Source organism: Asterias rubens, chromosome 15 (assembly GCF_902459465.1).
Source record: "Asterias rubens chromosome 15, eAstRub1.3, whole genome shotgun sequence".
Lineage (NCBI taxonomy): Eukaryota > Metazoa > Echinodermata > Asteroidea > Forcipulatida > Asteriidae > Asterias > Asterias rubens.
In genome coordinates, this window is record NC_047076.1 from 3221115 (window position 1) to 3236939 (window position 15825).

Consider the following 15825-nt stretch of genomic DNA (forward strand, 5'->3'; position numbering starts at 1 on the left):
TGTTATTATTATAAATACTATCATTATATGTTCAGCATTATGACAATTAAACAAAACAGAGTAAGACAATATTCCGAAATACAAGGGAACGTCAATACAAAGCCAGCATAAGATGCCAGGACAAAAAAAAAATCTAATAACTGTGGACTGGGGCAATAATTGTTTCGTATGCTACTGACAGGGAGAGCGCAACAGAAAAATAAGAATTATAATTTAAAGTTGCGCATGGAAAAATGTTTATGTTATTGTAGTACTGTAATAAATTTAACAGTATACATGTAGTGTGAATAGATTTTCTATAAATTAGGGTAGTTTTAAAACTAAACTTTGTTGCCATCTGAAGTGATCGATTTGAAGAGTTAACCTATTTAAGATGTTGGGGTGGAAGTCGAGAATATTCGACGGAATATTCGTACTGCTCCAGTAATCACATGACGTGTCATGCCTTTAAAAACGCATCCGTTTCAGAAATGAGTGGGCTTATTTAATTTCATAATTACATCATCTTTTAATATCATTATCCCTGTAACGCTATTCCACTTTTGTATCTTGATATTTTTGTTCCAGGTAAATACTTATAGTCTTTATTCTTGTATCGTAATCTACTCCAGGCCGAATCACTAAAACACATTTCTGTCCCAGTTTGTTTTCAGCGGTGGCGTACACTCGACAAACAATTTGTTTCAAACGGCACTGGACACGTTTGGTAATTACTCAAAAAACAAATAAACATAAACAAATTACTCGGTAATGAGCGAAGGAGAGCTGTCGATATTTGATCAAAACAGCGGGTGATATTGACTCTCTCTGAAGTAGGGTAGTTTTTTAGGGGAAAACAAGAATTAACCTGAGAAATAATGGTGGGTTTTGTTTCCTGCAACTTTGTTGACCAATATTGAGTCCAAACTTGTTCAGGTTTGTTAATTGTATATGTTGGGATGCACCGAGTGAGAACGGGCCTACTTGTCTTGAACAATTATCAAGGTGTCCAGTGCCTTTAAATGTACAGTGGACTGCAATGCAAGAATGTATACGACGTTGCATGTGATTCACTGATGACTATTGTTCATGACAGAGATATGTAGCATGCCACGTGTTCTGCCCGCTTAATTACATAAAATGGCGGGAATTGACATATAAACTCGTAATGTTCCTACTTTTAACAGATGTCCGGTATTTGATGAATGAAAGTGATAGTATTAGTTTTACTTCCGTTTGGAAGTGTCCAAACTCATCATGTTCACATTGTTTTGGAATGTTTTATTATTTTTACATCATAACCTAATTAGGCATGTTTATTTGAAATTTAGAACTTGCATATGGGTCCAGTATTTCATTTTTGCCATAACACAACTTTAATGCAGAATCCAAATGCAACCAATTACACCACACAGCAATGTATTCTTGGTTGGAAAATCTGTGCGTCAGCTAAAACTCATTTTTTTTTTCCGGTGAACCTTCATGCCTTATTAAATAATTGTGTATTTAGTTTAATTCTAAAACTATACTTCAATGGAAGACCTTTCAGACGCTAGGTGGCAGCAGACTTATCATGTAAATCCATCATTCTTAGAAATGTGCGCATTCTCAGAACTTCGTAATCAATGGAAGTCTGCTGCCACCTAGCGTTCCATAGTCTCGCATTCTATAAACGAGTTTATTTAATAGTATTATGATCAGGAACGGGTACTACTCTAAAAGATATAAACAACATTGCTGGAAAACCGTTTCTGCTAGGCATACTTCAAAGTGCGAAGCACAACTGTCGTGTTCAAGTTAACTTAAAACCTTCAGGTGGCTTAAATTTGCAGAACTGGAATATTTCGGATATGGATATGTAAAACACACACTGAAATAAAATAATTAAATTGAGAACGAATGTTGTCTCGTCATTAATTTTATTAATTTATTTGTGTGGCCATATTCCAGGCTTTTGTAAACATTTTTACCCAAACTGTACTTACATCGGTTCAACAACCTTTAATACACATTATAAATCGACACTAAAATTGAGTGTGGCACAATTTGTTGGTGTTGAAATTTAAAAGCATTCTATTACACAATGCAGACTGACAGGTCTCATAACTATTGTTTAAACAATTCTGACATAATTTGAGTTCAACGCTAGTCTTTTCTGGAAATGACAGCATTCCAGATAATGACCCCCGTATTATTGTTGCAATCGACACCATAAACTATGGCACAACAAGCAACGTTTACTATTTATTTTGACATGGCAATATCGAATAAAATAGCTACGACCACAGATGGTATTTGACGTACAGGCGTCCACCGGCCAACATTGAGTATCGCTCGAATACGACATTCGAGATCAGGCCCAATTTCGTAGAGCTGCTTAAGTACAAAAATATTGCTTACAAACTTTCTGCCAAGCACCAATAAGCAGGATACCAACCACAAACTGTACTTGTTACACAGTAGTTTGGCTGGTAACATTTTTCTGGTAAAGCATAATTTTGTTGTGGTGAGCCTAGTTTTTGTGCTGACGCAGCTCTATGAAATTTGGCAAAGGGTTTGGTGTATCGCCTTACAAGAACTGTCATGCTGACAGGCATTTAGCTGAAGCCCTTATAAGCGCCGGGCGCGTTGCTTTTTGGTCACTTTCTGGCTTGTATCTTTTTCAAACAGTTAGTTTTGTTTATACACACTACGAAGTAATTACTCAGGATGAAGTTGTTTTGTGCTGTTACTGTGCTGGTGTTGGCATCTTTGCTTCAAGATGGGAACGCCGTGTTGAAGAAGGAGTTGTGAGTATATACAATGTGCATGATTTAATGGAAATTGGGACGAACTTTATATTAATACAAAAGTAGTATTATATTGTTTTATTTACATTGCGCCCACTCCATAGTATGAACAGAAGTAATAATTAGACAATAACTAAAAAGCCTATCAGAGTCTAGAAAGGAACAGTTTTTCCTGTGTCATTATGAGCAATGTCAATACGCTACACTTTTTGTGTGGCTTCTATTATTGATTTGGTTGGTGGGTTAGCGGGGCAAAAGCATCTGGAAATTTGGAACCAAAATGACGTTCAATTGCGTAGAAAACCAAGTCAAAACAATGTTAAATAGTTAAAGTTAATTCCTCGATTTACCGAGTTGAAAAAGGGTGTGGTTGATTAAGTCTGGTGTGCTGCACTATTACATGGTCAGCTGATGGTCATTTATCTCTTTTTTTTCTGTGTTTGGCACTTCGTCTTTCAAGATCAATTTCCACACCCGACTTTTACCGTGTTCGTGTTACATTATTTAGTTGATCCTTTTTATTTATCAACGACTGCTTAGTTATTTATTAGTTACTCATTTATTTATTTAGACAGGGTAGCCTTTAAGCATTGTGTACAATTGTTTTCACTATTAAGAAAATGCCCTGTGTAAAAACAGTAAAAAGTAAAATGGTAAAATACAAAGTCGTAAGACATGCCATGAATCAAATCACAAAACTGTGTGAAAAGCAATTACAAAGATCTAACAAAGTAACAACCTTTCGTTGGACGAAAAAAAAACAGGTTCCAAATGCCGTCGTTTAAGATACGAGATGAGGCATACAAAAACAACGCCCGTTATTTAAACTTGGCGAATACCAAGACTTTTAATCCAGATTAAATATTTCTGTGAATAAAATTCATTTATGAAAAGCCCGTTAGAACCCATTGTCATTTGATGTGCTTGTTTATGTTGTCTTTGTATACAGCCGGACTTTGCTGCCATTCTCAGTCGATGAGGTAAATATTTTTTCATTATTCATTTGGTTCTTTTTAGAATAACTAATTGTAAGTTTCCATAAGGTCAACAAAGAAAAGCCATGTGTTGTGTGTGTCATGAAACTAAAGATCAAATAATAATATTAATGGCATAATGCAATTTACTGTTGCTGTTTTAGATGTTTCTTCTTTTTATCTGGTCTTGTGCGATTTTTTTCCGTGTTTTTTTCTCGTTTTTTATATCAAAGTTGTACCATGTTTTTATCCAGACAAATTGATATAGACAAAACAAGATAATGACAATGAAACATTGACGCCAAATAAACTATGACAGTAAAACTATGACGTGAAATTATATGACAGTAAGGGTATTATTCACTTTACAATAATACAAACTTTACAAACTATGTGGATGTCCACAATCCCATCTGAAAAGCAACATTGGTATTCGCTGTACAAAAAAAACATAATGTGAATAACCAAAAACCAATATCAAACTAACTTGACTGTCATCTTGAAATGAACCAAATCGAGTCATCATAAATTGCGAGACAAAATTTAACTACACGCACTTATGAAGTTGATACATGTATCATGACTTTGTCTAAAGGGATCTACATGACTAAACAAATACAGAAATATATATCACTTTTCATATCAGATAATGCCATGTATGTCACTGAATATACATTCATGGAACCATCAGGTTGCATAAAACCATTCGTCTTGAACTTAATGATTATTTTGTTTGAGTTGTAAGCCACATGGTTTTCACGGCATCCAAGCAAGCATCGACAAAGGCGTTGGAGTTGTTTCATTCATTTTTCCCCTTTTAGTTTAGTTTAGTTTGTTGTGTTTTCCCTTTGCACCTTTGTGCTAAAAAAACTGCCCGCACGAGCTATGTGCAGTCTCTGTACTATGTACATTGCTCAAGTTAATACGCAGTGCATACGTGGTGTGAGGTTTACATGTACATGTCACTTACTTGCACTCTCTGACGGCCTCCGCATGCGGGCACGCGTACGAGTGCGGATGACCTACGCACAGTTATAGTAGTATACGTAGGAGTTTTTAAGCTGGGGTTTTTTTTTTTCGTAGTGAAATCGGGTACGCCTCTCCTGAATACGAGCAGAATACGAGCAGAGTATACTGTTGGAAACGTCGAGACCGCAACGGCTCTTTCCAGAGCCAACATTCAACAAAGAGAGACGTGCACTTGGTTTTACCCGCAAGTTATCATATCAGTATCCACACCATTGCAAAGCTTAAAACAAAACTTGGCTAAGCCTCGTTGTTGAATCTATGAATGTTTTCTTATATCATTTCTTTTCCATGATGTGACAGTTTCTTCTAGGGTATCGCTGGTCCATCGCCGAGTCGAGTATTCTTGAGACGGGCGGAGGGGAGGGTGTTCAGATCGTCGACGATCGGACGGTTGACGGCAAAGAGGAGGGAGACTTACACTACACACATAGGATTCTCCATCTCGAGACGTGAGCAAACACTTAAAAAAATAATAATAACTTGAGTGGGATTTGAACCAACGAACTTCGGATTAAACGTGCTCTACAAACTGATCTATCTAGGCCAACTTCTTTATAATAGAATCTGCAGAACGTATTGCAAGGTTGAATACTCGTTAAAGACTAAAGCATAAACTTTAGTTTTTGGAGCCGGGGTAGAACAAAGAACACTTGAACTGAGTGGAATTTGAACCAAAGACCTTCGGATTAACGTGTTGTACACACTGCTCTATCTAGCCCATTCACTTATATCAGCAGAATGTATTGACAGTTTGAATGTATTGACAGTTCAAAAGTTAAAACTTTAGTTTTGGGCAACGAGTTTGACATGAGTGGGCTTTGGACCCTAATAAGACATTCAGATTAACGAACAGGCGCTCTACCAACTGAGCCTTTAGCCCCCCCCCCCTTTTAACTGCAAAAATTATTGCAAGTTTCAACGCCCGTAAAAGGCAAAGCATAACCTTTATGTTTTTGGGGAACCGGGCTTGAACAGATAACAATTTTTACCAGAGTTGGGATTTGAGCTTACGACTACGGAATATTCGTGCCTGAAATATTTCATTGTTTCAAATTACATCTTTCTTAATAAAACCTACGTTACTTCAGAGTTTCTCACAATGTGTTATGCTATCAACAGCTCTCCAGTGCTCGCGATCAAGTTATTATATTTTGGTTTGCTAACAACTGTTTTGAGCAATCTGTATCTTGTCATCGACTCCTGTATCTGGACATCCAACCACCCATTTCTGATTGTCACCGTACATAGTCTGTGTCGGGTGTGTGGCAGTTTATTTTTATTAGGGTGTGGCTAAATTTTTGATCAGATGTAATTACCAATAATGTCCAAAGAGTGCCTTTAAGAGGTAACAGCCAAAACTATCTCTGTTTCTATACTTGCTCCTCGGTGTTTATGTCCTTACTTATGAATCCTTCCGAGTAACGAATAGAAGTAGAAAAGGAACTGACATTGTTGTTTATTGTTTTCCTCAGGAAAGCGCCACCAATCTTCTCCGGGCTGGCCGGAGGTTTATTCAAAGTACACGAGAAATCGTGGCTTGCGTCATCTGGCGCCACCACCCAATACACAGTAAGTTCTCTACCATTCTCGTCTTATCTCGCGAAGATTCAACGTGATTATTTTTCAGAGACGGCAATAATCTGATGGTACGCACGTTGATGAACTTTAAAGCCTCGTTCAAAAGAGAAAATAATTGTCCCTTATTATTTAACTTAGTTTTTTTTCTCTCACTCTTATACTCGTCGTCAGCTCTGTTTTTGTATTGCTTCGAGCTGGACCTAATTGTGTCATTATTCATTGAGCATTATCTGCATAATTAGCTATTCACTGGTACTTTTTTTTCATTCTCTTGTGTCGTGTTTTTTATTTTGTTATGTTGTCTTTTGCTTTGTGTTGAATTAGTTTTCCAGGGGTGGAGAAATAGTAAGGACTAATCTTATCTCAAGTTAGGCACTCGTCCTAACTTAGGAGACAGACCTTAAGTTTTTAAAATCTCCCAGGACTAGTCTAACTCTTTGTGAAATCGACCCAGGGCTGTTCCACACAAGCCTCGGCTTATGTTGTACGGCCTCCTTTACTCACAATTTGTATTACTACATTTTCTCAGTATCATTGTCATCGGTCATGTTTAGGTTTTTGCTTTTATAGTACAACTTTGTTGTTTGTCTAAATGATTCTGTCTTTCCTCATTGTGAGTACGGAAATAACGTTTACATTAAATAGGGGACTTTTGGAATGCTAGGTGGCAGCAGACTTACCAGGTAAATTACATTGTTCTCGGTAATGTGCACGTGCTCAGAACTACGTAAACAATGGCGTTTACCTGGTAATCTGCTGCCACCAGCGTTCCAAATTCTCCAATCTTAGTATTTACTTTTTGTTTATTGCTCACTTTCAGGAGAAGAGGATCATGGGAGACGAGTTTGAAATGGAGATACGCTCAAAATTCATTGATGGCGACGACTGCCAAACTGAAGGCGTAAGAATAAATAAAGAATGGCGTAGACGAATATTGTGTATAGACCTTTTGTATTGACGTCACCACGCCGCCATCTTAATGGTAAAATAATGATATGACGGGGTACGGCGTAGAGAATGGTTGTTCCAATGAGCAACCTTTGGTCTCTACAGCCGAGGGCGCCCATCTTAAATGACGTCATACGCATCAGGTCTTTACACATCGTTTTTTTTTATTTATAATTCTCTGCATTAAATTTGTATTTATTTTTTAATGGATTTTTATAATGGATCACACGTCTGTCACTTGACATTCAACGTTTGTCACTTGACTTTCAACGTCTTGTCACCTGTCTTTCAATGTCTGTCACTTGACTTTCAATGTATTCCACTTGTCCTTCAACTTCTTCCACTTGACTTTCAAGTCTTGTTAATTGTCTTTCAACGTCTTGTCACTTGTCTTTCTATGTCTGTCACTCGACTTTCAACGTCTGTCACTTGTCGTTCTCTTGTCTTTCAACATATGTTACTTATTCTTCAGCGTCTGTCACTTAACCTTCAATGTCTGTCACTTGACTTTCAAAGTCTGTCACTTGACTTTCAACGTTTGTCACTTGACTTTTAATGTATGTCTTTGACTTCCAACGGCAGTTATTTGACTTTTAAATGTCTGTCTGTGACTTTCAATGTCTGTCTTTGACTTTCAATATCTGTCTTTGACTGTCCTTCAGGTCCTCTCACAGAGCGGGTCGGCGGAAGTTATACAGGTCGACTTCACTGCGGGAATCCCAGCTCAGGTTTGTGTAACATTTAAAACAAAGAAAGGAAAAATAACCGTCATTAAATTAAAAAAAACTTGGAGTTGTTAATATTTGTTTTTTTACCCTTACACCAATGTGTGTTGGCGCTGTATACTCGGTACTTGCCAGAGTCCTGTGAAAAAAACTATCACAGGCATATTAACTCGGGTGGGATTCAATCACACGCCTTTTGCAATTCTAGATCGTGCCATACAAAGGTCGTGGGTTCGAATCCAACCCAAGTAATAATGCATGCTATTTGTTTTCACAGAACTCGGGGGAGTAGCGACTGTACAGTGCTAACACACATCGGTGTATGGGTAAAACAACAAAATAAATATTCTCTATTCCCGATGCAAATTTAACATTATTTTAAATTTTGGAGTAAGATGAAAGTCCTTAAAGAGTTGGGACACAACGCCCATTTCAATTTGTAAAATTTAATCAATAATATTGTCACGTATCTACCATAAAGGTAATAACCTGCACATTATTTTTGTTTATGTCTCATTTTTGTTGTTTTCCCACTGCAGCAAGAGTTTGACCCTACTCAGTGTGCTTCTGACCAGGGACCTTTGACACCGGGCTGGGCAAGGGTAAATTGATTCGATTTTTTTTACTTGTTTGCGGTTTTAACCATTTGTATGTTTGTTATGCTGGTGTAGTTATGTAAAATGGCACAATACGAACATAGTACAACCAAAACTACAATGGATGGTTAATTGCCTGATTGGTTGATTGGTTGTTTGATTTTTTGAATAATTTATCGACTGATTGATTGATTTATTGACTGGTTGTTCAATTTGCACTTTGATTAGGTTTACGTATTTGTTAATATAAATATCATGTTTACAACTTAATATTTCTTACTTTCTGAATCGATTTACGCATTCATGTTTGGTACGTCTATGGAATTATCGCTTGAATATCAGTTATCGACTTATTGATAAGCGGTTTCACTGTTTGTTTATTTTTGGACAGAGTGGCGACCGACCCCAAATGTGTGTTTACACCTACGTAGAAGTTAACTTCGGCTGGGAGATAATGCAGTTAGTTGAAGAAAGGGCAATGGGTGTAAGTATACAGCCAATAATACATAATTAATCGATTTCAGCCGTGTTTCTCTTTGACATTTTCTTGGGCCCTGTTCTTACAAATACGAAAAAGTATTTCCTCAGAAAACCAGGGCCCTATTTTTTATGGCTGACCAAGCTGCAGAAAATCCTGCTTCGCAAAGGTAAGCAGGAAACCAGCCATAGTGCATGTGAGATGCCATTTTATTTTGTAGCATTATTCTGATAAGCATTTTGTTCTGCTTGACTACATTTCGGGCACTACAGCTACAAGTGGAAATGCAGAGCATTGTTTTCAGGAGAGTCTCGCAAATCCATTGTATTGCTAAAATGCTTTTCGTGAAACTATTTTACTCAATAGTCAAGTACTACAGCACCTCCGAAAGTAATATTTTAAGGGAAGCTTTCCACCATCACTGTCATCAAACCGTGTGAGTGTTAAAGTAAATCTGTGGACGTTCGTGTTTTGTGTCGTACATAAAGTAGGGCACTCAAACGCATATTTTGAAACACATTATTGTTGTATAATTTACAGGCCTACCAAGCCATTCTTAAGAAGTTCTACGGTCAGATGTTCTGCTGGGCTGACGACTGGGCAGGCCTCTCCGAGAAAAAGGTTGAGAAGAAGGAAATGGATACCAAGACGGAACTCAACAGGGTGAGTCTAGTGGTTGTCACGCGGTAGTCACGTGATTCTATTCGTAACCTATAATCTCATGAAACTTTTCAGGAACAAATATTGCTTGACAAATTACTTTGCTAACATACTTACGTACGTATTACAGATTACGTAACCAGACTTGAGCAATTGACGGCCTACTTACGAACGTAACAGATAACGTAGCAGACCTTGACGAAATGACGGCCAATTTTTCAAACGTAATATTACGTAGCCGGCTCTGTCGAATTGACGACACAGACACGAAAGTAACAGTACAGCTAAAAATTGCATTCCATTCAAGTGTTTTTCCTAAAAGAACATTTATGTTCCTCAACAGATCCGCCAGGAAGGAGAGGTGCGTGGACAAATTGAAGGAGTATTCCCCAATTACAAGAGAGTGGTGCAGAGCCTGTAAACATAACTTAATGAATATGTCGATTACACCAGTAATGGTTTAAATTAAACGAGTGCGGTAAACGTTTGGTAATGGTTCAAAGTCAACGAGGGTGTTTCACCCGGTCCAGCCTGTAAACTTACTTAAGGAATAATTTAGTTACAACAGTTTAAAGTCAGCGAGAGTGGTTAACGTTATTACAATAGTGATGGTTTAATGTCCACGAGGGATGGTAAACCTTTATGAGGGTGGTAAACGTTTATTGCAATAGTAATGGTTTAAAGTCAACGAGAATGGTACACGTTACTTCATGGTTTAAAGTTAACGAGGGTGGCTACGTTAATATTTGGAATAGTTTATCATTTATTTACAAACACCCTTTCAAAAATGACTGTACGCAATAGGTCGGAGTTTTGTAACGATTCAATATTATTAATCACAAGAGACGACCCCAGAGCCTGTAAAAATGTATAGAGCTAGACTTGAGGGCGCACATGATGACCGTGGTTTAATTCTTTCTCTGCCGTTAATCCCAAAATAAATGAAAACTATTGATAACAATATTATTTGATCAATGTTTATTTAAGTTGGTAAAGTCTTGATATTAAGTAAGCAGTTTTAGTTAGTGCATGTTACTACACAATAATACAAGAAAAGCAGAGACCGAATCAATGTAAATCACTGAAATGTTTGTGTTGGTTAATTTAAATTGTGGGTGCAGGGAGTCAATAGTGTTTTATTTAATTAACGAGAGGAATAAATAATGTCCATGATTGCATCGAATTTGATTGCGGAAAATTTATATATTGATGAGGCATGACTAACTATGCGAGAGATAGACTATGGCGGATAAATATTTCCTAACATTATTGGGGTTGCTATAACACCCCGGCGACCAGAGCCGTATATAGGGTGCGTTCGTTTATCTTCCCCGGGTCGACCCCGGTGTGTGGCGGTTTTTTTCAAGGACGAACGTGTGCAGATAATTACCCACATTTTGTCCTTGGAAAAAAAAAACGCCACACACCGGGGTCGACCCAGGGAAGCTAAACGAACGCACCCATTGGAGAGTTGCGACAATTTGTGATAAGAAGTCATTTTGTTCCCCAAGAAACGCATGGGCGAACACAAGGGTGCCAGACTAGTCTGCCCGTTGGGTTGTGCAGCATTTGGAGCATTTTGGAGCAACCACGTGACCAAAGAAAACTGGTCCATCCATGTCGCAACTCTCTCATTGCACAGCTCTGCCATCGATTTAGCCAGGACTTTTCCGTGGAGGGCACATTGAGGCATTTCTCTTAAGGGGTACGCTGCAGGGGGTCACTATCCTATTGTGATATTTTGTTGCCGCGGCCGCGGACTAAGATTGATCGCACATTCCTCTTTTTCTCTCTCTTCTTTCTCCCTTTTATGAGCACTACCACAATTTGTTTTCGTGGGGTCACCTGGGAGGGGGGGGGGTCTAAAAATGTGTGTATCCCCCCCCCCCCCCACATGGCTAGGCTGCTGGAACTCTCTTACAAAGACAGCCATCTTTGATGACGTCAAACTATGGATGCGTACAATCATGGAGGACAATTAGCTTCTCTGAGGCTGAAACTCTCAGAAACCACTGAACCTTGATCCATTTGCATCTGCAAGCATAATATTGATGCGGATGACTGACGCTGGAGTGCACATCGCATCCAGTCAATGGCCATTAGACGGACTAAGCATCAAGAATTAGCAGTAAATGCACACCTTTCCGGTCACGTTATTATAGTGTAAAGTGCCCCAAGACAAGACAATAGCTTCGTACGTTGATTGAATAAACTCCCTATGCATTAAACCAATTCTCCAAGGCTATGTCGTATTGACTGTTCAAGCATTTTTATCTACATGGAGATTCACAAATTGTACATTCAAGGCGATGAACTTGGTTGGCAGAGCTAACTATAGCGGCCTTGAAGGAACACGGGACATGATCGTATAAAGCCACAATGAATCTGAGATGTCACACAGAAGCCACCGTAAAGTGACAACCATGTCGGGGTGTTCATTTGTTTGTTTGTTGTAGCTGTTGTTGGTGTTGTTTTTGCATTTATTTATGTATTGCCTAAATTGTGCAACACGGGTGTTTTATTTTGCTTTCTTTCATTTATTATCTTGCAACTTCAATGACCAAATGAGCCCCAAAATTTCACAGATTTATTGTTTCATGCATATGTTGGGACACAAAACGAGTAAGAATACTGGTCTTTGACAATATTACAAAAGGTATACGGAAGTGTATTTAGAATAGTGATCCGCCGGGCGGAATAGTAGAACCCGATTTTTGTCTTTTCGGTATATCCTAAATACAGTTCCATGAAAAGGTGGCAAGTGCTTTTAATCAACTCAAAATGGTCTGTTTTTTTTTTAAAGAGATATACAGAATATTTTGCAATTATATTGCTATAATATCACGGGGTACATGACGATAAATGGCGACAAGACAAGTTGATAGACCTTTATCATGGTGCAGCCATCTTGAATTTTCCAGTTGATATATATGTAATCAAACCGAGGCTTGAAGAACAAAATAGTCTGGTTCATATTTTCAAAATGATTATTAGCTTTAATTATTGTTATTCGATACAAGGAACATGACCAAGATGGAGACAGCATGATACAGATCTATTGCACGACGCACAGCTATATTATTATCATAATCTCTACACCGGGTCTTCTGCAAATTGTGGCTTTGCACTTAGGTTTCCCGCTCCCCGCTCAACATTTACTCCTGACAGCCAATGACGTCATAGACTTCTCCAGATTGGTTAAGTCGTGTCTCTAGTGGGATGCGTTGCCATGGTGACCAACCAAAAACTGATGAGGGCACGTCCCGATCGGCATTGCCGTAAATAGGCAGTAGCACCCAAGGTGAGTCCATTTTGCTGACGGATTTGAATGATCATAATTCTGAAGTTATTATGAAACTGCATAATCAGAGTCCCAAGTCATATTGCTAAGAACAATAATCCGGAGAAACTGGCAATTTCAAATCAAGACAATGGAAAAGAAAACCCCTAGACATGGAATCTCATGTATTCAGGCATATCAGACATACTTATAGTTGGCGTAGTAACATTATAATACATAGGCCTTCATTATAGAGATATCACACCCCTGTGGCAATTACAACATTGGTAAGTGAGTACATCAAACTGATGATTTGTCGTCTTGCGTTTTGCACAAAATAGTCTTTCAACATGAATTTTATTTTAAAAAAACATCCACATTGGATTAGACTTCTTTATGGCTTCAAATCTTTTGAGATATCACGCCTTTATATTTCAGCCGGTTTCGTGAATAAAGAAAGAACATTGTGATCATCCTGCGTTTCGCAAAATACAATCATCAATTTTGTTGGAAAACAAAAACATCGTTATTGGTTTTGACTTCTGTTTGACTTTAAAGCAATTGAGATATCACGTCCTTCTGACGATTACAGTAGATTGGTGCCAGCCAGCCAATTAGGCTCAAATTCACGCAGCGCTGAGTCAAATGCTCCACTCAAGCACACACCGATCCCGAAGCCCTTATCAAACATTGAACCGTACCTGGCATAGTTTCGATCAAAAAGGGACACCCGTAGCAGGTGCTGTTCAGAGCAAGTCATCAACGATTTAATATTCCCACACGTCGAGGCACGCCGTATAAAAAGGCTCCGAGGTGGAATGCATAGCATCATAACGGTCGAAGATTTTAAAAGCACTGCATGAGCACGTGGTTGTTTGTATGGCTTTGCGCTAGCAACCAATGATAAATATCAATCAGTCCGCGCTACCGCCGTACACACATCTTGTGATTGTGACATTTTCAAGAGATCTTCTCAGATCGACTTTTCGGCCTGCATCTTCATGGCTGCAAATGCTGTATACGGGATAGCCATGCAACCATAGGCCTGGATGACTACTCAAAGCTAGGCCACGATTACGTGTAACACTGAAGCAATGAAACCATTCGGGCTGTATAACAACAGGCAGTTCAGCTACGATTGCATGTAACACTGCAATCACTACAGGGAAAACCATCAACCACATGTGTCAACACGTGCTGCTGTTATCCAGTTGCTAAATGCGCGGCAAACCTAAAGTTGTTGTGCTCTCTCGGTCGTCTGCTCTTGCATGTTAATCACAACTTTAAACAGTTCGCTACTGCCATGATGACACACCAGCCTGTTTCAACTCTGATATACGATATATGTTAAAAAAGAACCAGCAAGGAGGAAAAGAAACCAACGTCTTGTGTAATTAATCTGAAAGCCAATACGAACCAGTGCATGATCTCTCTCAGTTGTTGTGCTCTCTCGGTCGTCTGCTCTTGCATGTTAATCACAACTTTAAACAGTTCGCTACTGCCATGATGACACACCAGCCTGTTTCAACTCTGATATACGATATGTTAAAAACGAACCAGCAAGGAGGAAAAGAAACCAACGTCGTGTGTAATTAATCTGAAAGCCAATACGAACCAGTGCATGATCTCTCACCAAACCATCATTACCTACAACAACGAGCAATGTTGCTCTGCATTGCACTTGTTTTTTTCTCCTTACATCTACATTAGGTAAAGTCAATTAAGTGTGTGGTATAGTTTACACGTGCGTTGATAAAACTCGTTCGGGTTTGTCCTTGCACATACTGCCGGTGTTTAAACAGTTTTCCTCCCGCAGCAATCTGATACGAACTTGGAACACCTTTTCTTTCTGGCTCGTACTGTCTCCAGATGCAGAAACCTCACCTTCTACTCTAAAATTCTAGGAACTCTGTGAATTGATTGTAGAATGCTGGTGAGGGGTTCTCTATAATACGAGTATGCTTTACGTCCGGTTCATAAAGTATGGATAAACTTATACCCCGAGGTGAGAGTTTAAGAACGCGGCAGTGAAGAGCGCAGCTTTCTTGCATTGGTATTGCCGTCTACTTACAACGCACTGAAAACCAAAGTTGGTGAGTACTGTACGTAGCATCATAAAGTAATGGGCACTATATGTTAATGTCTCAAAATAATTTCTTTCTGACGAGCAATGGAGAGCTTTTGATAGAATAAAACATTGTGAGAAACTGCTCCCTCTCAAGTAACGTATGTTTTTAGAAAGAGTTAATTTCTCACTCAAATATTTGAATTCTGGTAGAAGACTTCAGGCCTAAAGCCCTTTTTAGAAAAGCACACAAGTTATTTGTTTGCATCATTTTTTTTATTATTCCATTATTTTCTCGTACCTTCGATGACCAATGGAGTCAAAATTTTCACAGATTTGTTATGTTATGCACATGTTGGGATACACCAAGTGAGGAGACGGGTCTTTGGCAATTGACAATCTGTCCGGTGCCTTTTATGTGGACATGGCGGTGGTGTTGTGCAAGATTTAGAGATGGCAAAATCTTCGCGGGTGTTCATACTTTGTGAGATCAACCAAACATGAAACAAACTTGTGAAACATGTTGTACAAGAGGGTCAAGAGAAAATTTTGAAAACTGTGCTGTTCAGCATGTTTAACACAGTGTCCTTAACTTTGGTTGTACAAAAACATCAGCTGTTGCGTTTTGTTTCCAGATAATTTTTTCTCAAAAACGACTTCAGTAATTTTATATCACTCGAAAAAGTGTAAGAATTTCATAAACGATCAGTTTTCGTCTGTATAC

General features: G+C 38.5%; 2 protein-coding genes across 3 annotated transcripts in view; both read left to right on the top strand.

The window, feature by feature from the left end:
* The first annotated feature begins 2605 nt into the window (after nucleotides 1-2605).
* LOC117299776 (phosphatidylinositol transfer protein beta isoform-like) lies at nucleotides 2606-10936 on the top strand. The gene is made up of 10 exons (XM_033783291.1): nucleotides 2606-2768; nucleotides 3718-3748; nucleotides 5072-5220; nucleotides 6244-6340; nucleotides 7170-7250; nucleotides 7960-8025; nucleotides 8562-8624; nucleotides 9010-9102; nucleotides 9637-9759; nucleotides 10100-10936. Exons 1-10 carry the CDS (start codon nucleotides 2689-2691, stop codon nucleotides 10175-10177), a joined length of 861 nt encoding a protein of 286 aa, XP_033639182.1. The 5' UTR covers nucleotides 2606-2688; the 3' UTR covers nucleotides 10178-10936.
* Nucleotides 10937-13864: 2928 nt separating this feature from the next.
* The window catches only part of LOC117300084 (urea transporter 1-like), a 28384-nt gene continuing 26423 nt past the window's right edge, over nucleotides 13865-15825 (top strand). For both annotated transcript variants that reach the window (XM_033783769.1, XM_033783770.1), the window contains exon 1: nucleotides 13865-15129. The gene's annotated coding sequence lies outside the window, so the exon portion shown is untranslated. The remainder of the gene's footprint in view (nucleotides 15130-15825) is intronic.